Raw genomic sequence first — 23,700 nt, 5'->3', positions numbered from 1 at the left:
GGATGAAACCCCTATTTAATTTGATTTCCGATGGATAAAAAAATTCAAAAAAAAATCTCTACAAATGGACTAATTAAGTATAGAAGGATTCTATCTTATTTTTGTGAGGTTAATAGAAAAGGAAAGATAATTTTGGAATGACTTGTTTAATCATGTGGCAATATCATCTATTACGGCAAATTAAATACATATAAAGTCTATGACTTGTTTAATCATGAGACAAAAGGCGATTCGCTCGTCTCAACGTTCCCGTCAATCCGTTTTTAGACCAACATGGAGAAGATAAATCACGAATGACTATTAGTCATTAGTACAAATGGTCAAAACATGAGGAGGTTAATAAAACTAAAACTATGACTTGTTTAATCATAGACTTTATATGTATTTAATTTGCCATAATAGATGATATTAATTTTCAATGTGTAATGTATCACTGATCTCTATACAAAATGCCACTTTGTTGGGCGAACTAGTTCCATATTGTCTCGGGTGAGAATTATCACCTTCTTTACTGCAATATATATTTAATTTAATTATAATATATGTATCTTAAGCTACTTATAACAGGTATTTTACAAGTATTTGAATTAAATAAAAAAATAACACTTGTTAATACATCCTCATCAATTATGTAAGTTCAAAGAAATAACACGAGATTTTTTCTCTTTCCCATCAATTTCTTTTTTTATTTCTCATAGATTTTTTCTTTCAATTTATTCTCCTTAACGAAACAAAATCTTCAAAAGTCTATAGTATTTAAAGTTATTGGTCTTACCCCCTGACGAACTGACTGAGTTCCTTTGACCAGTTATTATGCAAGATGCATGAGAAATTAGATAAGTGTACTTGTAACGAGCAAATTATTTTTCCCACCACAACTATGCCGATTCATCGGGAAGAACTGGAAATTTAAGATTGTTTATAAAATAGTCTAAAAAAAAAAAAAATCTGTGCGTGGGATTCAATGTCCATTATGTTTCTACTGAAAAATAACTGTCTAGAACTAAGCAAGAACAGGATAAGCTCAAAATTTAAACCCAAAAAAATAGATAGGCTAGAAAAATATTTTATATAAAAGTCATTCTGGAGCAGTTGTGTTTTCTGCCATATTAGTGTTCGATTCAACCCGGTTTAAGGTCTCTCTCATTTGCATGCATATGGAAACTAACACTGCCGTACCTTAATTAGCGTTTTATAATTCATAATGATCACTTCATACATAATCACTACTGCCATACCTGTGAAGATCAAAATTGTCCAGAAGCATTGGCATTTGGTAATTTGCTGGCTTGATTCAATTGCCTTGTGGTGCAGTTTAACATGGGCTTCCACGGCTTTTTGAGTGCTAGGGCGAATAATTAACAGCATGATTATTATTCAAAATGAGTATGAAAAGTGAACGCAGAGCATTGATGTTAGAAAAATTCAGGCGGAGAATTGTTCAACTTTGGAAGAACACCCAATTAAATCAAATAGGCGAGGAAAGAACTGGGTAGGATATCATTTCTTCATTCATCATCACTGCCTGAAGCTTCAGTGCTCGACTCTTCTTTCTTATTGGCGGCACCATTTGCCTTCTTTCCTTTCTTATCTTTCTCATCATCCAAGTCATCACTGTACTCACTCTCATAATCGTCGTACTCTTCTTCCTCCTCTTCTTCCTCTTCTTCAATCCCTTCATCTGCTGTTGGTCCTTCCTCCACAATGTGGCCCCGTGTACCTGCTCGATTTCGCTTCAGGATTTTCAATTTTATACTAGTCTTTCTATCACATCCCAGCCATGTATCAGACAAACAGAAACAGGTCAGATTGTAGCTTCCTTCAGGAGGGGCCTGAAATTTGCCCATCACAAGTCTAGACCCACTCTTGACCTTCACAACAGCTTCTTTCACTGCAGCATTGATTTCCTTCACACTCGCACCAAGACTCTCTCTTGTTTCTTGAATTGCTTTTGATGCCCCGGCAATAGCAGCAGCCTCATCCATGAAGCTCACCTTCTGTGATATCCAAACATCGTTTCCAACTGGATCAGCGAGCAACAACCAAAAGTTCTCCTCCTTGTGAAATGGGTAATAGGGAGCATGCGGAAGGGCACCTATCAGGCCATTAGCACGCTTAAGAGTTACCCAAGCATACATTGTAACAATGTCTCCCTCTTGTATGCCTTCTTCCCCTTCAGTCTCACAAGTAATGTCCACTTCAATTGATGGAATCATTTCAAGCACATACTCAACATCGCGTGCTTCAATATCAGAAAGTCCAGCAATCTGAGTCAGCAACTCCACGCGATCATTAATAGTCATGTCTTGTAGTTCTTGGAATGTCCGCACTTTCTGCAAACCATGTTCAAATTTAAAACCTTTAATGTACAATACAGTGCAGCAAAGGCAAGAATTTTCTTTACGAATGCATAACAGAAGAGTTTGCAAAACCTTAAAGCCTGACAAATAGTAGAATCAAGCACTCCAAGAGTAATCAGACACCAAAAGTAGAAGATAGCCGTGCACCAAACAGAGTTCTGTTTACTAGGTGAGCCTAGCATTCCTGTAGTTCTAAAAACGTAATTCATTGAGCCATAATAATGGTATTAGGAAGCTAAGTTAATAAGCATCAGGCGAGTGCTTAAATTAATGTTTGAGGAAAAGGGTGAAACAAACATTTGTTCAGAAGATTATTTTACCAAAACTAATTGTATCCCAGAATTATCCAAGCTAGTAAACTGCAACAAAGACGATTAACCTAAACTTCTGATGGTTGAAGCTGACACCTAATCTAGGGGGCTTCATATGTTGAGAATTTTTTCAAGGTTTATCAACTAGCTAAGCAGACACTCAATTTTCCATAAAAAACACAATAATTCTGAACATAGGTGGTTCAGGCTAAGCAAAAACTTTTGAGTTTTCTCAAGGGCCGACACTAGGGGGGCCGCTAAGGTAGCGGATCTACCTTTTTTTTTTGAGTTTTCTCAAGAGTTAGGAATTATCCACGTGTTGCAAGCACTGAGAAGGCCTGAACAAATCCACATCTTTTACCCAAGACCTATGAGTTCCCTCGAGCTGGGAATTATCCACGTTGGCAAGCACTAGGAAGGCCTGGACAAATCCTAATTTTTTACCTAATTTTTTTATAGATGACTTATGAAGCACTACCATTTACCCAGTATGCTTTTTTTGGTTTCAGGTAAACTAGAAATGTCGGAGAAAAGTATAGAATTATCAATGTACTTGTAAAGCATTGAGAACAAGGTTTTAAATTGTGATTTTGGTACCAATATTGGCCCCAGCCCGAAATAATAATTCCAATGTTGACTAATATCATTCATCATACTCACTTGACTCTCCAATCAACAACATCTCAATTCAGTTAAACATGATGCTAACCTATATAATTTGCTTCAACAAGTTTATAACTTTACACTATCAGCATTTCATTCTATTTTAACCTACCAAATTGCCACAATCCTCTAGCATAGTGTTTGCTAAGCTCATCAGACTTTCCGAAGGAAGTCTCAAATCTCAAACATGTCAAAATTGATTTTGTTGAAACTGAACAAAGATTACCAATGAAAAGCATATCTTAATTAATTTGATAATATTGTCAATAAACTTTTATTTTTTGATTTGCAACTTAAGGATGCGACCTCTTCAGTTTAAGACATTGGTTTAAACAAATTACTTGAAATTTTTTTTCATTGTGATGTTTTATCTTCAAAGAGATTAGTATTGAAATTTGAAATGAGTAACTACAGTCATGTTAGTTACACGAATTTGCAAATTATGGCAAGGAGCTGATTTGACAAAGTAATTTAATTAGTGAAATCAATTTAATTGAAGAGAAGGAAACAATATTATCATATCATTTAAATATCATTCCATGATTAGTATCATGCGACAATGGGGCAAAAAGACACCATATACCAACACAGTGAAGAAAAGACAATTATTTGTTTCAAAAACCATTATTCACTAACATACAAAATTACCTTTCGGGCAATTTTTTTGACAGTAGATTCACTAAAATATGGAAGTTGCAAAAATGGTGCAAGGCCTTCAGGGTAGCCCCCAGTTGCTTTCCTTGCGCTTAGAGGCACAGCCTGTTTAAACGTATAAAAACATATTAGGAAGATAACAGAGTAAAGCAAATCAAGGAGTTGCCAGCACATATGATTTTTTAACAATAAAAGCTGATTTAAGTATTACAATGATAAAAGTAGCATACAAAACTTTAATAAAACACATTAGAAACTTTAATAAAACTTCAATAAAGAATTTGTTCTTCTTACAGAACAAGTAAATAAGGCAAGACAAAAAGTCCAATCAAACTGAAAATAATTAAACACATTAGAAAACTACATTAGAAAACTTTTAACAAGAATAACTACACCATCAAGGTAAACATGATCGTGAGACTAAAAATTAGAGTTTGACACTAACAGCTGCATGCAATGACCAATTTACTTAAATTTATTTAAGATGCTGACTCTTTTCTTCCATTACGACCTCATGTGAGATTCTCCTTTATATATAATGTTTTTATTTTTCAAAAATATACACACAATGCACGCAAATATTATGTGAAGATACACAATTGAAATTTCAAGTTTTTATCAAGTTCGAAATTACCCAGTATCGTGAGATTATGACTACAATAGAATAAATCAACAATACTACCTACGCACCTGGATGATACATTGAGAAAGCTCAACAATTCCAGTCGCTGGCCTCAGCCATCCATGTCCATGAGGGCTACGTGGCATTACAGCAATCTGCACATACGAAGAATGCATTATAACACTTGAATGTCTTTTTTGCATAGTGATCTTACGATATAAATCAGAAAAATGCATTTAAAACTATTTGAAGTATGTCAAAGAAAAATCATGCACGAGTTGTCACAAATATTGGAAGCACCCAAGTGCTGTTTTGATAATACTTTTTTTCAGAAAATAAATTTCATTTTACTCAAGAAACATATAAATGTTTATATTCCTGCATACTAAAGAGTACTTGTCATAGTATAGCAGCATTGCAATTATCAATAGGATTGACAAAAAAGGGAAGAAAATATTTGTGCATAAATAATTTTTTTGAATCACTAACTTAATAACCTAATAATAAGCAGAAAATAATGTTATAATGTTCAGCACAGTTCGTTCCACATCCCTTTACATGTCAGATATTGACTTAGATCTTGGGCATGACCTGGCATAAGCAAGGGCATGGTATGAAATTTATAAAATGTTGAAGCACAGGTCTTTATTCTGGTGGACATCCGTCTTTACTGCTAACAGGCTCTTGCCAACGATTCAAGGCTACCAAAGGCAGGTTTGCATGCCACATTATTGTCATAAATTCATCACATTATTCTCATAAATGTAGATCACAAAAAAAAAATTATTTAAGTGCAATTAAGTTAAAGCAATGTTTGTAGAAAAAACTACTCAAAGTTAACAGCCAGCCTCCCTTATTTAAACTGAAGGGAAAAAAAGAAAGAATAAAAATCTATACAAAATGAAATAAACTCATAAGTAAAATACACAAGCATGTTAAAAATTCAGGTAACTAATCAAGCAAATCCTCCTAAAACATGAACACTTGTTCATAATTGAAAGATTTATCACCTTCACCAGCTCTTCAAGGAGACGAGGTGCAAGTTCTAGCATTCGTCTGTAATCATTCAGTAGTGACGAAGATAGCATGGTTGATTCACGAGTCAAGTGAGCTTGTATCAGTAATTCCATCTGAAATTAATGAAGGCAACCAAATATATATCCACATCATGTGCAAAAGGGGTACCACCTATATAAAAGACTATTGGAATATAAACAAATTTTGTATCTCCAATAACAGAAAAGATTTGATTTATATTGACAAGGATGCTTGACCTAGTAAAGAAAAACTATTCTATACCATGTATGACGTTAAAGGCATCAAAGGTAATAAGCACATGTTTATAAACTACCTTAACCAGGGATGGATGTTGCTTCCAAAACTTTGCTTGCTCAGTCTTGATGTTTTTAAGGTCAAGATTCAATTCACTTCTAACAGCAAGAAACAGTTTCTGAAGGGGTTCATCATCACTTCTGCGAACTGGAATTTCCAAATACTCAGCGGCTTTGATGAAGACATCCATAACCTTGCTGTATATCCATGAGAGTCAGCTAACAAAAATGCTAGTAAAATAGAAAACAAGTAGCATGTATGCCAAATGCTGGAATTCCAAAACCGACACAAGTGAACATTGAAGAATGAAAAATGAATAGTTATTGAATAATTATAAAAACCTTCAATTCACTCCTTTTCAGAATTTATATGATGTTAAGTCTGCTAGTAAAGAAGATGGTAATAAGTCCCACAGCTTGATGATTCGGATATGTTGATTTGGAAACCATCTGTGGATGGAAGGTTTTCGCTGAAATCAGTTTGGAACCAGGTGAGACAGGGACATCATTCTGAGGGTATTTGGGTGGCTATGTGGAGCAAAATGTTAATTCCAAATATAGCAGTATTCACATGGAGGTTCCTAAACAAGACTGCCCGTGGATGAAGTGCTGCAGAGAAGAGGTGTGTACCTAGCATCCAAGTGCCAATGCTGTGCTGAGATAGAAACATGGTCTCATTTGTTTTTGGATGGTGTAGTTTCTAACGAGGTTTGGGAATACTTTGCTCAAGTTTTCTGTATGAGCAGATGTTGGTTATTAGAGAGCTGGAAGGTTGGTAGTGAATGGTCTTCGGGACAAGGGAAGTGATTCCTTTTCTAATCATATGGTTTTTGTGGGGTGCAAGAAATGATGCTAAACATCGAGAGGTGAAACCAGTAGGTCAGAAAATTATTAGAAAGGTGGTGCATTACCTATTTTCTGGAATGGCTGCAGGAATTATAAAGGATAAGAATTGGAGAGGCTGTGGTATGGCAGCTAAGATGATGGGGATACAGGTGAAAATTATGATCAGTAATATCATTGATGTGGTGTATTGGAGAAAGCCAAAATGGGGATTTAAACTAAATACAGATGGATGTGCAAGAGGAAACCCAGGGTTATCTTCTTATGGAGCTATTGTTAGAGATCATGAAGGTAAGGTGGTGAAGGCTAGACATAGACTGATAGGAAGGGGCTCAAATTTAAGGGCTGAATTGTTTGGGATTTTAAAAGGTTTGGATCTTTGTATTGTGAATAACTACTTTCCAGTATGGCTAGAATATGATTTGATGGTGGCGCTGAAAATAATTCAAGCTACATATTTTGGTTGGGAAATTAGAAATTTGGTAATTAAAATCAAAGTTTACATCAGGAAATATCAAATTATGTGGTCATATGTATACAGGGAGGCCAACGCGGCGGCGGATTACTTGGCGAATCAGGCATTCATGTACCCGATGGAGAGAATTTTGGATTCTCATGAGATAGATAGACTCCTTTTTGGTATTTGTAGAGTAGACAGATTGGGTTTGCCTTACCTGAGAGTTACATGTAAAGATGGATAGTTTCTTTGTAGGCTACACTAGGAGGTCTTCCCCCTTTCTAGTATAGCCAACTTTTTGTTGGGTGGTGTTTGGACTGTTTAAGTGGAGCTGATGTAATTCTATTGGTGTATTGGTATCTATTCTGGTGAAAGCTTCCGGATGGAGAGTGTTGGTTGATGATAGGAGCATATCCTTTGGTTTTGTGTTGGAGTTTGACGCTGTGGAAAGTGTATGGGAGAATGCTGTTTGCTGAATCTGAATTTGGCGCTGTGGATTTCGGGTGGATGTCTGTTGCTATGGATTTTTGTGCGGGAGTTGATGGTGCTGTGGTGTAAGTTTAAGCCTGATGCGAGATGGTGTGGAAAATTTGTGAAGAGTTATTTTGCTAATGAGGATTCTCCTGGTGTTGTGTGCTGCATGAGACTGATGGATTTTAAATAGCTTGTAACTTCTGTTTGGATGCCATGATGTGTTTCAAATGCAGAGTTCAGTGTCTATTGGGAGTAACAAGTCTTCAAAGAAATGGCTGATTAGTATAGTCTTTTTCTTTTGTGAGCTTGGTATGTAAGTATAGTGAAGAGTTGTTTTGTTTTGAATTTTCTTGTAAATCTTTGGAGTCCTTGTAATTTGTAGTATGAGGATAGGTTTAACCCTCCTCATACTATGATTCTCTTTTCATATATGAAATTTTCTTTGATAAAAAAAAAAAAGAGATGGTAATAAGTCTTCATTTTGCTGAATTAGTGAAATCAAAATCAAACTACATTATAGGTGCTCATTTTTATTTTCAATTATTTTGTATTTCTTGTGAAGCCAGTCTGTGATTCTGTAAACTGGCATTTAGTCTTTATTTTGTTTTTGTAGTTAAATCAGCTAATGTATAATTCAAAATATTTGGCAATATATATGAAAGAATTTTTCCAAAAAATAGCAGTTGAATATCGTTCTTACTGTATTCAGGACAGTTACGAAGAATATTTCACCTTGCACTCTTGGGCCAGGTTAGTCCATTTGAAAAAGATGAAATTAAGCCTATATTTTTTGTTTCATTTGCATTTCTCGACAAGTTTCTGATTAATCTGAGCCAGAAGATAATTAGAGAAAAACCAATGTGCATAAATGACCAAATCTGGAGCCTGGATGGACAGTTAACTAAGAATAATTTGTCTTACAATTTTGGGTAAGGAAAGTCAGTTACTAACACTTATTAAATAGATACATTTGTTAACTCATAAATCTTGGTTATATTTGGAAGATTAATTGATCCAAAATCACTGCCAGAACAATCTTCTTGCCTTCATTACTCTGGATAGCCAGTTTAAGAAATGATAATTTGAGTTAAATTTTTGGGTCAATCTCCTTCAGACTAATCTTTACCCCTAGTACCTTCTTTTTATCAGCCATAGCAACAACTTTTTTTTTTAAAAAAATAATAATAAATAATTAACTGATTAAAAGGAGATTGTGAATGTTGAATTGGGAATCTATCAAAATCTACTAGCAAAAAAACTCTACCACGTAGTTCACTTCAACTAGTGCATGTGTCTGACAACAGCAAGATCCTTAATGGAGAGTAGACTTATGCCATCGTTCCTACAGAAGCAGGACCTGAGGAAACAAGGGCAGTGAGAAAGGTGGGGAAATTAGAAGGAAAGACACGCAGAGAAAACATTCCTGCCCTTTCTTTCATTTTCCATTTTGGCTCTGCCTATGTTGGGAAAAAACACATCAACAGACTGCAATTATATTTATTTATTTTTTAAACGATAACTTCATTATATTTTATCTTTTCAATATTTTTATTATTAAATTTTTTGAAAAAAATAATAAATCGATAATTCTTTACTCTGGCCCATACCAAAAAATGCTGGGGAAAAAGTTATATTTCTTCCCCCTCAAGGAAATAACCCAAAGGAATCACTCTATCACTTCTCTTCTACCCTATTTCTGTCTTTTTTTTATCTACTCCACTTTCTGGCATCCTGCTATAAGAAACACAGTCTTAATGATCGTGGTGAGTGCTAACTAGAACTATCCAACAGAAGATGATAACATAGAGATCTCTTTTTTTTATTCAATTAAACAAACTGAAATCATGTCATCATCACTCTGTTAATGGCTCGTTTTTCCTCAAGGCTACAGAAACTATCAAATAGAAGAAATTTAAGTGGAAAAAAGTTTTCTGTCTGTATGCTGTGTTTCAAAGTTCATGAAATATTTCTAATACATTTATGTTGAAGTGCCAAACTTATCTTGATTTGGCAATATTATATGCAAGAAGGATGCAACAACCTGGAACAATTGTTGAAAACCTATTCCATCCTAAACATAAATCTACCTGATCACACAAATTTGATAAGGTTCTGTGGTGGAAATCTGTGTTATAACCATTCTGGCCCAAGAAAAGTATGGACTTTTGTGCATGAATAAATATTTCCCGATAGAACGTTTATATAATTATATTTATCAAATCAGCTTGGTCTGATCTACTTCAATCTCATCATCCAGCTATAGTAGATTACTTGAGATCAGTTAAATTGATCCTTTACTCCTCCATTGAATTTGTGAAAGGATAAATTGATGGCGCATTCAGATCTTTTCAATCATTTAATTTAACTAGTAATTTTTACATCACTCTACCCTCTATGCCTTCAACCAAAGGTTTAAAATTTTTATCCATGCCGAGGTTTCGGTCCCAGACCAGAACAATACGGCTTCGGTATTGTATCGTGCCGTGCCAATACGGTTTCGGTATTTTTTTATTTATATATAATAATTATTAGATAAATATATTTATTGTGTATAATTTAAAATAAGTTGTATATTGATTTTATATATGTTCTCTATTATTAAACAACTTAATATTGTTAGAAAAAATAATTAAATATAATTTTCTGTAAAGAAAAATGATCTATCAATAATTCGAATTAAAATTAATACATTATAATATGTTAAGTTGCTAATACTAAAAGGAGTGAGTGAAAACATTGATTCTTGTAATATTTTGCTTAGGTATAGTTCTCCAATACCCAGATTAAATAATCATAATTATATAAATTAATACAAAGATATTATTTTATATATAATAATTATATAAATTAACTATTTATTCATTTAATTAATTATTAATTTAAATAATATATATTTAAAATAATAAAAAAAAATTAAAATATCAATTTAAAACTTAAAAACAATTTCAAAATATCATTTAATAAAATTTTTATTTTTTAAAAAAAATTAAATATATTTTTTATATTCTATTGAGATAATTTAAGTAGGGTTTATGAAAACTTCTTTAAAATATCACACTTAAGTGAGAATTGTTTAAATTATATTAATTTTGCACAATGCCCGTGGCACACGCCAGCAATGCGTGCCTGCGACGAGCCCCACATGCCTCTGCCGACACCGGAAGCGTATGACGACGCTTCCAGCGCACCTCAGGTGCTCGTGATGCTTCAGGGGCTGGCGACGCCTCCGGTGGCATCGGAGTGTTGGATCGAGAAGCGCTAGAGGGGGAAGGGGGGTGAATAGCGCTCGAGGCTATTTCGTTCGATTCGTAAAATACTCGAGTAAAAACGCAGCGGAATAAACAGAGAACAAGCACACAGAGACAGGAGGATTTACTTCGTTCGGAGCCTTGATCGACTCCTACTCGAAGGCCCGCGATCCTTGATCGCTTTCCGTGGGCAACAACTATAAGCTCGTATAATTATTACAAACTAATTACAAATGTAACTGTAATTAAAGTTATACCGACAACAATGGTAGAAAGATCTGAGCTCCGGGTCGTCGGAATGTTGCAGCAGCACTTCGGAAGCAATACTTGAGCAGAACACAGCACGAGGAAGCTTTTTATTTCATTGTTCTTTGCTGCTGCTCGAATCCCTCTTATAAAGGATGTTCAAGGCGCCTTAAACCCCTCCAAGGCGCCTCCAGGCTGGCCGCATCACCCGCGTGGATCAGAACCGACCTGGTCGAATTCTATCCTGTTCAAGGCGCCTCCAACCTCTCCAAGGCGCCTTCATCAACTTGTTCAAGGCGCCTTAAGCCTATCCAAGGCGCCTTGAAGCTTGCTTCGCAGCCAGCTCAGGTTTTGCACCCGAGGCGCCTCCAAGCTCCATGGAGGCGCCTCGGACACTGTTCATCCGAGGTTAATCTTTGTACTTTGGTCCCTACAAGATACATTAATCCCAAATATACCCTGCAACACAAAGTTAGCACATAAAGCATAATATAAATGATAATGACAGTCTCCGAACTGTCCGAGTCTGACTTCGGGTTTCCAACCGGAAACCCTAGGTCGACCCGACGCCTACTGTTCCCTCTGCGGGGAACGCGTCCTCACCTACTCCACTCAGGAGATTTACCTGATGTCAGTCTGGTCCTCCAGACCGACTGGACTTTCCGCCTAGGGTTACCATCCCCTAGGACCTAGGGTTACCGCCCCCTAGGACCTAAGGTTGCCCCCCCCTAGGACCTAAGGTTACCCCCCCTTAGGATTTTCCTTCACCTAGGGTTACCGCCCCCTAGGACCTAAGGTTACCCCCCCTTAGGATTTTCCCCTGCCTAACCGCAGTTAGGACTTTCCTGAAACCTTATTTAACCACGTTAGATAACAAGGAATCTTAACTTTGAATCCCTTTGCCATTATCAAAACTGAGGTTCGATCGTCGGATGCTTACTGCACCAACAATCTCTCTTTTTTTGATTATGGCAACCGAAATTCAAAGTTAAGTAAAAATGCAATAAAGATACGCATAAATAAGCACAGGCATAAATAAAGCATAGGCACATTCACAACAAAATTTTCGTTTTAATTTTCTTTGAATTTTAATTTATAATTTTCTTTGAATTTCTTCCTACTCTCCCCCTTTGCCATATATCAAAATACCCAAGAGAGTGAAGAAAATGTAGGTTTTAGCTTAACTTTCAAAGATAATTTTCAATCTTATTTTTCCAAGAGAAAAATAGAGGGTTAAGCATACTTTTGATAAACACTCATTTTTTCTTGTAAGACTTTTAGATAGGTGAAATCATAATTTTGAAAGCAAAATTATTCCTTTAGTTTGAGAGATACTTTTAGCTGAGATAAAGTTATTTTGTCTTTAAACAGTAACTTAGCAAATTTTTGTGATTTCAAAAAGATTTAGTTTTTCAAAAATAACTGTTTTGATGAAATTTTGAGAATGTTTTGGAAAATACTTAGCATTTTCAGCAGAACTTAGCATTTGAAAACAATTGCTTTAAGAGACACTTAGCTAAATATTTTTTTTTTAACACTTTAAAAAGTACTTAGCTAAATGTTTTTTGAAAAAAAAATATTTAGCTAAATTTGAAAATACTTAGCTATGTTTTCAGCTTAATAATGATTGAGTTGAGAAAATATCTTGCCAAGTAGCTAAGTTTAGAAAATAATTTAACTAAGTTTAGTTAGAGAAAACTTAATTAAGTACTTAGCTTTGAAAACATTTAGCTTATAGAGGAGTTATAATTTAAAAGTCAGGTCATAAATAATTTTAAATTTAAAGCTAAGTTAAAAATAGCTTGAATTTTCGAAGATATGCCAAAAATAGTTTTTAATTTTGAGGTCAAGTCAAAAAATTTTTTAAAGAAAAACTAATTTTAAAACCGACTCAAAATCACTCCCCCTTAATTAATGCCTTAATAAATTTTTGAGTTCAGGAGTTCAAGCATGAGAGGTTAAAAAATTATTTTCCTAATTTTCCATCTCACTCATTCTAGATTAACAAGCATGTTTAGCATATGAGTGAGTGTGAGATGGAGTTTACTTTAATTTACAACATTGAAAATATCAGTTAGAATTCCAAATAAGTGCCCATTATTTTGAAGATTAAAAATTAATTGAGTTTAGAATTTCAAAGAAATCAATAACTTCTGAAAAGGGTTTTGAAATTAATTTTTCAGAGGATATTTCAAATGATTTTTCAAATAATTTTTTAAGTAGTTTTGAAATAATTTTGAAATTAATTTTTCAAGGGATTTTTCAAATGATTTTTCAAATGATTTTGAAATGATCATTTTTTAAATGATTTTACAAATAACTTTTGAAATTAAGTTTTAAAAGATTTTTAAAATTATTTTTAAAAGATTCTTCAAATAATTAAATTTTAAAAGATTTTTAAAATAATTTTTCAAAGATTTTTCTAATAATTTTAAAAGAATTTTGAAATTAAGTTTTAAAGATTTTGAAATGATTTTGAAAAGATTTTTCAAATAAATTTTAAAAGAATTTTGAAATTAAGTTTTAAAGATTTTGAAAAGATTTTTCAAATAATTTTGAAATGAAGTTTTAAAAGATTTTGAAATGATTTTGAAAAGATTTTTCAAATAATTTTGAAATGAAGTTTTAAAAGATTTTGAAATGATTTTGAAAAGATTTTTCAAATAAATTTTAAAAGAATTTTGAAATTAAGTTTTAAAGATTTTGAAATGATTTTGAAATGATTTTTAATAATTTTGAAATTGATTTTGAAAAGATTTTTAATAATTTTGAAATTAATTTTTAAAATAATTTTGAAATTAAGTTTTAAATGATTTTGAAATTATGTTTTGAAAAGATTCTAAAAATAAGTTTTGAAAAGATTTTTAAAATGATTTTGAAATTATGTTTAAGTCAATTTTAATTACTTAGTCATCTCACCCGATCTAAATTTTCAATCAGGGAACCCTATAATTGTTGTGAGATGAATTATGATTGAATTTTAGGGTTTGGTTTAAGTTTGTGTTAGATTCAGGTTTAGCTTTGGGTTCAACAAGTAAGCATTCTTTGGATAAACTTCTAAACTATGGTGAGTCACAAGGAACTCATTAAAGTAATCATGCCTTCGAGGTTTTCCAAATAGTCCTACCCATTGAACTTAATACTAAACCTTGGTCTAACTAGTTAGGATCCATTTAAGGGTAGCTTCGGTCAGTTCCATTTGGCCAAATGCACCAGGTCGAAGCCATATCTTCCTAGACATGCGATGCCCAAGCTTCCCTAACGTACTATCATCCAAAAACTTCACCAGTACCGTGGGTCAAGTTAAACCTAGCCCATTTCTAACCTTAATTACCCTGCCGGGTAGTCTACTCTTGTTTACCCATTTCGGGTAGATTAAGTTCGGAGGTGCCAGCTATTTTGGAGCCTTCCTTTGGATTTTAATTTGATTTTGATTTAATTTAATTCGAATTTAACTTGATTTTAATTTAATTTGAATTTTAAGTTTATTTAATTTGATTTGCTTTTTAGCTTGTTTCATAGTGTTTAAGTTTTACTTTAGACTTGTAACCCAAGTCTAGATTTCGTGATCTGACTAAATTATTAACAATCTTCTCTAATTTATCAATTTTATCTTTTAAAATATTATTTTGTATTTCTAATTTTCTAAGAGTTAATTTCTTATTTTTATTTGAATTAATTTTATTCATTACATTATTAGCATGCATATCTAATTTTGAAGAGAAATCTATACTAGAGCAAGCAAGATTAGTTAAACTAGTGCAATCATGTGTTGCAAAAACTGGATTTTCATATACTAACCTTGATTTCTCCCTTTGGATTCTTGGGTCTTCTTTCTGGGCATTGTCTTTTGCAGTGACCCATTAGTTTGCATTTGGAGCATTTGATGTATTTCTTCCCTCTCCTGATCATTTTCTCCTTCTCCTCCGATTGTGCCGGTCGAGTCTTACGAGTGGGGCATTCGTTTCTATAGTGCCCTCTCTCCCTACACTTAAAACAGATTATGAGAGATTTACAATTTGAACTTACAATTTTACCTTTTAGATCCATGATAGGATCCTCCCCCTTGACTGTTGTCATTTCAAATTCTGACTCAGATTCAGATATCTCATCTTTGGCCATCAGTGCTATGATATCGGTTTGCTCTGATTCTTCTGAGTCTGGTTCAGAGGTTGACTCTGAGGATTCAATTTCAAATTCGGACTCAGGTTCTATTCGATCTTCTAACTCTGAAAGGATCTCATAAAGCTTGAGCACTTTCTCCCAAAGCTCCTTAGCATTGTTGAACTTTCCAACTTGATCAAGAGCTGAATTTGTTAGTCCGCATAGAAGAATGTAAGTTGCTTTTGCATTTGCCTCGAATGTCCTTATTGTTTGTGCATCTCACTTGTCACAGGTGATGAGTACACCTTCTTTGGTGGGGAGAGTGAATCCAATATGGACTATGGTCCATATTTCTACTTCGGTCTTTAATTGATGCTCCACTTGGTCTTTTCAGTATCTGAAGTTCTCGTCAGACAGCAATGGTAGGCATGTGGAGTTGTACCCATCTTCGTAGGCCATTAGAAGGAATCTCGTAAAACAAACACAATAAAACTTGTTCCAAGACTTAGTCTTGGATTAGTAGTGCGGGAGAGGGATAGAAATAGAAATTTACGAGTTTCGAAAAAAATAATAAAATATTATTAAAAAATATTTAAAAAATATTATTTCAAATTTTGCCAAATTCAATATTTTATCAATACTAATAAACCGTGAAAGGATGAAAATGAATTTTTCGAAAATAATTTTGGAGGGAAAAAACGAAAGGCGTAAGGTTTTATTTTTAACCTATACAAACAACAAAGCCACGAAAAATGCTTGAATGGTGGTTGCACCAGTTCAAAGCGACCCCGCTCTGATACCAATTGTTGGATCGAGAAGCGCTAGAGGGGGGGTGAATAGCGCTCGCGGCTATTTCGTTCGATTCGTAAAACACTCGAGTAAAAACGCAGCGGAATAAACAGAGAATAAGCACATAGAGACAGGAGGATTTACTTCGTTCGGAGCCTTGATCGACTCCTACTCGAAGGCCCGCGATCCTTGATCGCTTTCCGTGGGCAACAACTATAAGCTCGTATAATTATTACAAACTAATTACAAATGTAACTGTAATTAAAGTTATACCGACAACAATGGTAGAAAGATCTGAGCTCCGGGTCGTCGGAATGTTGCAGCAGCACTTCGGAAGCAATACTTGAGCAGAACACAGCACGAGGAAGCTTTTTTTTTTTCATTTTCTCTTGCTGCTGCTCGAACCCCTCTTATAAGGGGTGTTCAAGGTGCCTTAAACCCCTCCAAGGCACCTCCAGACTGGCTGCATCACCCGCGTGGATCAGAACTGACCTGGTCGAATTCTATCCTGTTCAAGGCGCCTCCAACCTCTCCAGGGCGCCTTCATCACTTTTGTTCAAGGCGCCTTCAGCCTATCCAAGGCGCCTTACAGCTTGCTTCGTAGCCAGCTCAGGTTTTGCACCCAAGGCACCTCCAAGCTCCATGGAGGCGCCTCGGATACTGTTCATCCGAGGTTAATCTTTGTACTTTGGTCCCTACAAGATACATTAATCCCAAATATACCCTGCAACACAAAGTTAGCACATAAAGCATAATATAAATGATAATGACAGTCTCCGGACTGTCCGAGTCTGACTTCGGGATTCCAACCGGAAACCCTAGGTCGACCCGACGCCTACTGTTCCCTCTGCGGGGAACGCGTCCTCACCTACTCCACTCAGGAGATTTATCTGATGTCAGTCCGGTCCTCCAGACCAACTGGACTTTCCGCCTATAGTTACCACCCCCTAAGACCTAGGGTTACCGCCCCCTAGGGTTTTTCTCCACCTAGGGTTACCGCCCCCTAGGACCTAAGGTTGCCGCCCCTTAGGGTTTTCCTCCACCTAGGGTTACCGCCCCCTAGGACCTAAGGTTGCCCCCCCTTAGGATTTTCCTTCACCTAGGGTTACCGCCCCCTAGGACCTAAGGTTACCCCCCTTAGGATTTTCCTTCACCTAGAGTTACCACCCCCTAGGACCTAAGGTTACCCCCCCTTAGGATTTTCCTTTACCTAGGATTACCCCCCCCCCCCCTAGGACCTAAGGTTACCCCCCCTTAGGATTTTCCCCTGCCAAACCGCAGTTAGGACTTTCCTGAAACCTTATTTAACCACGTTAGATAACAAGGAATCTTAACTTTGAATCCCTTTGCCATTATCAAAACTGAGGTTCGATCGTCAGATGCTTACTGCACCAACACGGAGGAGTCCGGCGACACATTCGGGACGCCCGCTGCTCGCAACGCGCGCTCGAAGCTGCCATGCGTAAGGTGTCGGTTTCGCTTCCCAGAAGAACAGTAAAAATTGTCTGTGTCGAGTGGCATAAAACGACATTTCAATCCCTGCCTTCAACTTTGTCGTTCAACATGTAAAGTTATGAATTGTATTCCCTACATCTATATACCTATTTTACTTTTTAATATATTGGAGCTACACCTAATTGCTATAAAGTGGTACTATTTTTTAATTTATTTTTCTAGTAACCCCACAATCCATCTTAGCATTCTTGTCTATGTATTGCTTCAATAGCACAGCAGTTAGCTAATCCGTTCCTCATTTTTCAGAACCCAACCTCTAACTTGCTGTGGTATTTTAGCATTCAATATAGTGCGAAATTATTGTTCCAAAATTAAATCTCACACATAAATTGGCACTCCTGCTCAGCTCAACACAAGCATTTAAAGTCGAAGAATATCACAAAGACAATGGGCCTTTAAACATGGACATTTAAAATGACAAGTAAAAAAAATACCATTTAGTCAATAAGTGTTCGGATCAATATATTTATTAAAGCTCAATAGAAAAGTAAATTAGTTCTAGCATCAAGAATAGCAGAAACTAAGCAAATGAATTTACCAATTAACAGTACATACCTTGGAGCCAAAGAAGGTTTCATGAAATAGTAGTATGTGGACAAAGTTTGATGCATAACATAATTTCCAGTATATTTTGATGACCTTGAGAGATATATAACTGCTATTAATAAAGGCAACAATATACAAACTCCAACAATGCTAAGCAATAGTACACCACCAGATGCCCCATCAAAATTAAGTAAGAACTGAGGTAGAGCAATCCCCATTTGAAGCCCCTGTAATCAGTAATGCAGTTGTTAGATTGTTCTTAAATGAACCAGAACCTAAAACTCAAAAAAAAAATGATAGAATGAAAATAACATACAGAAGCATGCAAAAAATAGAATACATTACAAGCAAATAATAAAGCTACCTGTCTTCCATCTGGGTGACCATATTTCTCAAAATTTTCACGAGAAAGAGGATCGGTCAATGCTTGGTATGCCTTGGATATGAAATCCACAAAATATTTATGGGCCTCTGAAACAGCAAGTGGTTTGAATCAGCAAAATGCCAATAAGTTTCCAATTTTACAAAATCGAATGAAATGGTAAGCAAACCAGAAGAACTACCTGGATCAGGATTTTTATCTGGATGATACAGAATTGACAACCTTCGGTATGCTTTCTTTATCTCTGAATCTAAAGCTCCAGGCTCTAATCCCAGAATGCTAAATGGTTCAAATGGTTGAATCTGAAAATCAGTTGAAATACAGAATCAACAACAATAATATAAAATCCAGTCTAAACTCTAAACTGTAAATCACTCAAAGAATGTAAAGCTTAGTTGTGTTAGTACATGCAGTCCTCACAAAGTTGTTGATAAGTTGCACTACAAATTATTCATTACATCAAAAATACTCTTTGAGAAGGACAAATTATATTGAAAATCAGGAAACCAAAACGAAGCCTATGTTAAAGTAGATTGTGTTGGATTTGTTAGTGATCACCAATATAGATGTCAAGTTCAGAGCCATGGTTCATTGTGGATGTGTGATCATGTAGGTATGGTTTAAGGTTTCATTTTGTTCCGGTCGACACAGGCACCCATCAACCAGCATGCAGAATGGCTCGAGACATGGTCTCGAGATTCGCCTTCCCCCTCTACAAGCATTTGCAAACAAACAACGCACAATTGCGGCACTGTGAAACTTTAAATGAAGCACGACTAGGATCCAGTTTCACGATCAAACTTATCGAGGTGTCTCCTTGCCCACCTATTCCTCCTCTTCCTCTACCTTTGTCTGCCTCTTCCTTTGTCATCATCTGCCTTTTTCTCTGCTTTCATCCACTTCTTCCTTTGCCTTCATCTGCTTCATCCTCCACCTTCGTCCACCAAGCGCATATAGTTTAATTACTTGCATAGATTTAATTTACAGCTTGATGAAGAGTCGCTTAATACTTTAATTTATGAAGAATGCTTCAGTGCTTTCATTTACTATTTTTTTTTCTCTTTTAGCATCTTTTTTTTGCTTGCAATTTGAAAAACTTTGCTCTATATGCAGCCAATATTTAACCTTATACATTAGTAAATATGATGTTCTTAATGACAAATAAATGCTCCAATTAAGTGATGTGAAACTATGACAAATACGGACATTAAACGAGAAAAAGAAAGACCAAAGAATATTTGGTTAGCAATGATAAAATAGGATTAAATTTATCTAAATATAGATGATGATATAGTAGGAGATAGAACTTAATGGAGTAGGAAGATTCATATAACCAACCCCGCCTAATAGGATGAGGCTCGGTTGCGGTTGATGTTGTTGTATATATTAGTAAATATGATGGTTCATCTGCTGTTCTTGTTTTAACAGGAGAGTCCTTAACATTTTATAATATGTTTTAATATACACGTGTGTAATTAATATGTATGTAATAACCAACTATTAAGGCAGATATTTCTTTATTTTTATAGATCTAAATTAGAAGTAAATACGTACCAAAACTATACTAGGCATGGTAGCATACAATGTGGGCAGCCTCCGCTGGAGGAATTTAGCATCAGATTTTTGGAGTCAATATTTTTTAACAATAAATCAGTAAATTATATAGAATCCAATCATCCTTCATGCACATTATACATTAGAATGTCACTCATTTTAAAGCATTTCTCTCAAAGATAATTGTGTTTCATTGCTCCTCTAGTAAAGTTTTGCTATGCCTTTGGATGTCTCACAACTTATCAAATTGTGTAATAAGTTGGCCCTGATTAATATCTATACTCTTAACTGAGAGGAGACTGTAAACTGAGTAATTAGTTTTAAGTGGAGAGCGCAAACTGGGATATTAGTTTTAAGTGGAGAGTATAGATTAGGTTATTAGTTTTGTGTTGTTTCTAAGGCATTACATAATTTACCTTCCCTATATATACAAAGGAGGTTCTACAAATTAAGGAACCAGTTCAAAGATCCTCCTCAACTAAGATTTATAACGACAAGAAAATATTAACACACTGCACAAAAAAAAAATCAAGAAAGATGGAAATAAAGAAATAGTAATATATCAAGAAGATTTTACCTAGATATTAATTGAAAAGAAACACACAGAAGGCTAAAGTAACAGAACCATCATATGTGAGGAAATTAGTGAGAGAAAGAATGCTAAATGTCATTGCCAAAACATGGGTTATCAGATGATGTGTTCATATGCAACACAAAAACTAAAATGTAAATGTGATCAGTAGTTCCATCTTTAAATCTTAGTGACATAAAAAGTGGAAGTTATAAAATCCATAACTAACAAGAAACAATTATGTTAAGCAAAGAAGTTGCATCATCATCAAAATGTCTTATAGCTTCCATGGATATTGGACAATGATGTTGCTAGAAGCAAAGTCACATTAGAAGAAGCCTGAACCTTGTGGTTGTTTTGAAACTAAAAATTCTAATATTTTTGTAAGATTAGGTAACAGAATTCAATTGAATATACCTCGCGGCTTATATGTTTGATGTAATAAACTAGGATCCCCATGACAACCCAAAGCAGCAAAAGTGTCAGATTGCTACAAGTTGAAAAGTTTGATATCTGCAGAATATCACAAAATAACATTATGTCAAAGGCAAAGCAAATTTCTGAGTAGAACCATCATGGGAGAGTCTCTCATACACGTTTGAAAATGGATTTTTGGTACTTCCCTGAATGGGAACATACGTTGCACTGGCAATGAATACTCTTTGTTTTCTTAGTACAAGCACGACACAGCCTGAGGATTGTATAAGGCACTATAGGTATTGCCATGATTGTGAGTATAAAGATCGAGAACAAAGAGCTGTTCTCCTCAGATGCAGCCATTGGAGCCTTATTACAGCTTGAGGCTCAAATAAATTATAGCTGTCAAAGACAAATTTTGATCAGTTTTGCTGAAACCCTGATATAATATTGATCCGCCAGCTTAACAAATATATTACCATCATTGATAAGATAAAATCTAAACCACTGATAATGAAAGAATGCAATACAAGAAAGTTGATATTCTGCGAGTTTATTCATCCTCAATGAAGTGGAACAAAATCCAGAATGAATCGATTATACCTCACTATAGAGGGAAAACAGTGCAAAAGATTTTAAAATCTTCAACAACTAGAGCAACCAAAACACATTCAAAAATATCTATTCTTAGGTAAGCATGTACTTCATGTCTTTAACTTCTAGTATATATAACTTGTCTCTCGGTAGAAAATATATTTATTTGAAATTGGAAGAACCAACCACACAAAACCAAACGTTTGCCATTTCTGAGTCAGAAAATTTGTAATTCAATATAACAACAAAATGCACTTTGTTGGCAAGTTTAGCCACTCTGTAACAGAGCAACCAACTTCATTTACTAGGTTCTGAATAATTCTAAGTGCCTCTATCTAGCAAATGGCACACCCCATATGCCTTTGAATCTAAAGCAAAATAATAATAATAATAAATAATAATAATAATAATAATTATTATTATTATTATTATTATTATTTATTATTATTATTATTATTGGAGTGCTTAGCACAACAATAACGACCAATAACAAACAAGAGTGCTAATGCATCATTTAAGCAAACTAGAAATTTGCCTTGATTAACTAATATCCACCAAGCATATAATATGCAACACAAGTGTAACAAGATACAAGGAATGACTCACTTTCCCCTTCTCTATCTGTCTGCCTGAAAATCAATAGACTGTTAACCACATAACAAGAACACCAATGTGTAACCTGTCTTTCTCTAATTTATTAAATGATGAAATAAATTCCAAGAAAAAAAATCTAGAATCACTTACTCGTCCAACTTGCATTGTCAACAAATATTCGTTTGAGACAAAAATGAGAACAATCCACTTGACAAACCAAGTAACAATCCCTCTACCTTATGAAAAAATTGGAGAAATTAAAAAGGTTCAATGGATGCATACTATCTAACCAATGGACAGATACACAAAACTCATTTAACCAACTATCACATTATTGCAAGGATATGTACAAACTAGTTCACATGTTCAGATTTAAAACTCGATGTTTTCAATGTTCATACTTACTAGACATACCACACTATCACCTTGTTATCAAACTTACAACATAGGAACAAATTATCAGTAATAAAGGTCATGTGCAAAAATCAAACTGGACCTACGCTACCAATAATGAAACTCCTCCCGATACCCATTGCCAATCTCCACCTTTCTACCCGGGCTCTGCAATCTGCAGCCATCTGATCGGCTGCAGTACACAGCCACAAACCATCCGAGTCCCCATGCCCTGACCTCACAGCTTAGCTACAACCTTGGTTTCGGCAGCAGTCCGTAGTTTGAAACACGCACAACACCTAGATCTCAACATATCATGTAACATGGTCACCAAATCACAACGAGATACAGGGTTTCGATGGCAATTCGACAGTAGCCTCTCAAAGTTGCAGCGAAAATTTGAAAGAGTAACAGCACAAAATTCGCAGAACGTTTAGTAGAGCCCTTGATTTATACACCCATTAATCATTCAAATAAAGAACGCCTGCCAAACGATCGCACGAACATAGATCACAATAAGACAGATTCAACAGCATGAAGGGAGCCCAGACCTATGATCAGTGCCCTCTTCCCCTCAACTCGCTGCTTCCGGCGTGCGATCTGAGCAGCGAGCGCAGCAGATCCGAGAAGTGAGAAGCGCCCCCTCCTCTCCCCGTTGTTTGATGCACAACCCTCTCCTCTCCTCTCCCCGAGAAGAGCAAGCAGCGGGCGGCCTGCCTTCCTCTAGTGCGGTGGAAAGGAAGCGCCCCCTTTTTGTCGACCGTGCGTTACGCAGCAGAAAAACTCTGCATTTTGCTTTTCGTTAGTAGGATAACCGTGGAACGTGGGTTAAAACCTACGCGCCTACGCAAGCTCTTTTTAAGGATAATGAAGATAATATATATAATATATACATATATAGCTCTTTTTATAATGAAGATAATATATATAATATATACATATATAGCTCTTTTTATAATGAAGATAATATATATATATATATATATTTATAATGAAGATAATATATGAGAGCTGCTCCCCGGGTTTACGTAC

At 35.2% G+C, this 23,700-nt stretch overlaps 1 protein-coding gene across 1 annotated transcript; it reads right to left on the bottom strand.

Moving 5' to 3' along the window:
• Window positions 1-1,046: 1,046 nt before the first annotated feature.
• LOC122041677 (dnaJ protein ERDJ2-like) lies at window positions 1,047-23,473 on the bottom strand. The gene is made up of 11 exons (XM_042601444.1): window positions 23,220-23,473; window positions 21,265-21,489; window positions 21,088-21,183; window positions 18,727-18,847; window positions 18,528-18,634; window positions 18,173-18,390; window positions 5,962-6,139; window positions 5,621-5,740; window positions 4,679-4,765; window positions 3,983-4,093; window positions 1,047-2,333 (listed from the first exon to the last, which is right to left on the bottom strand). Exons 2-11 carry the CDS (start codon window positions 21,448-21,450, stop codon window positions 1,509-1,511), a joined length of 2,049 nt encoding a protein of 682 aa, XP_042457378.1. The 5' UTR covers window positions 21,451-21,489; window positions 23,220-23,473; the 3' UTR covers window positions 1,047-1,508.
• Window positions 23,474-23,700: the final 227 nt, after the last annotated feature.

Source organism: Zingiber officinale, chromosome 2A (genome assembly GCF_018446385.1).
Source record: "Zingiber officinale cultivar Zhangliang chromosome 2A, Zo_v1.1, whole genome shotgun sequence".
Lineage (NCBI taxonomy): Eukaryota > Viridiplantae > Streptophyta > Magnoliopsida > Zingiberales > Zingiberaceae > Zingiber > Zingiber officinale.
The sequence above is the reverse complement of the archived record's forward strand: the minus strand, read 5'-3'. Positions and strand labels throughout refer to the sequence as shown.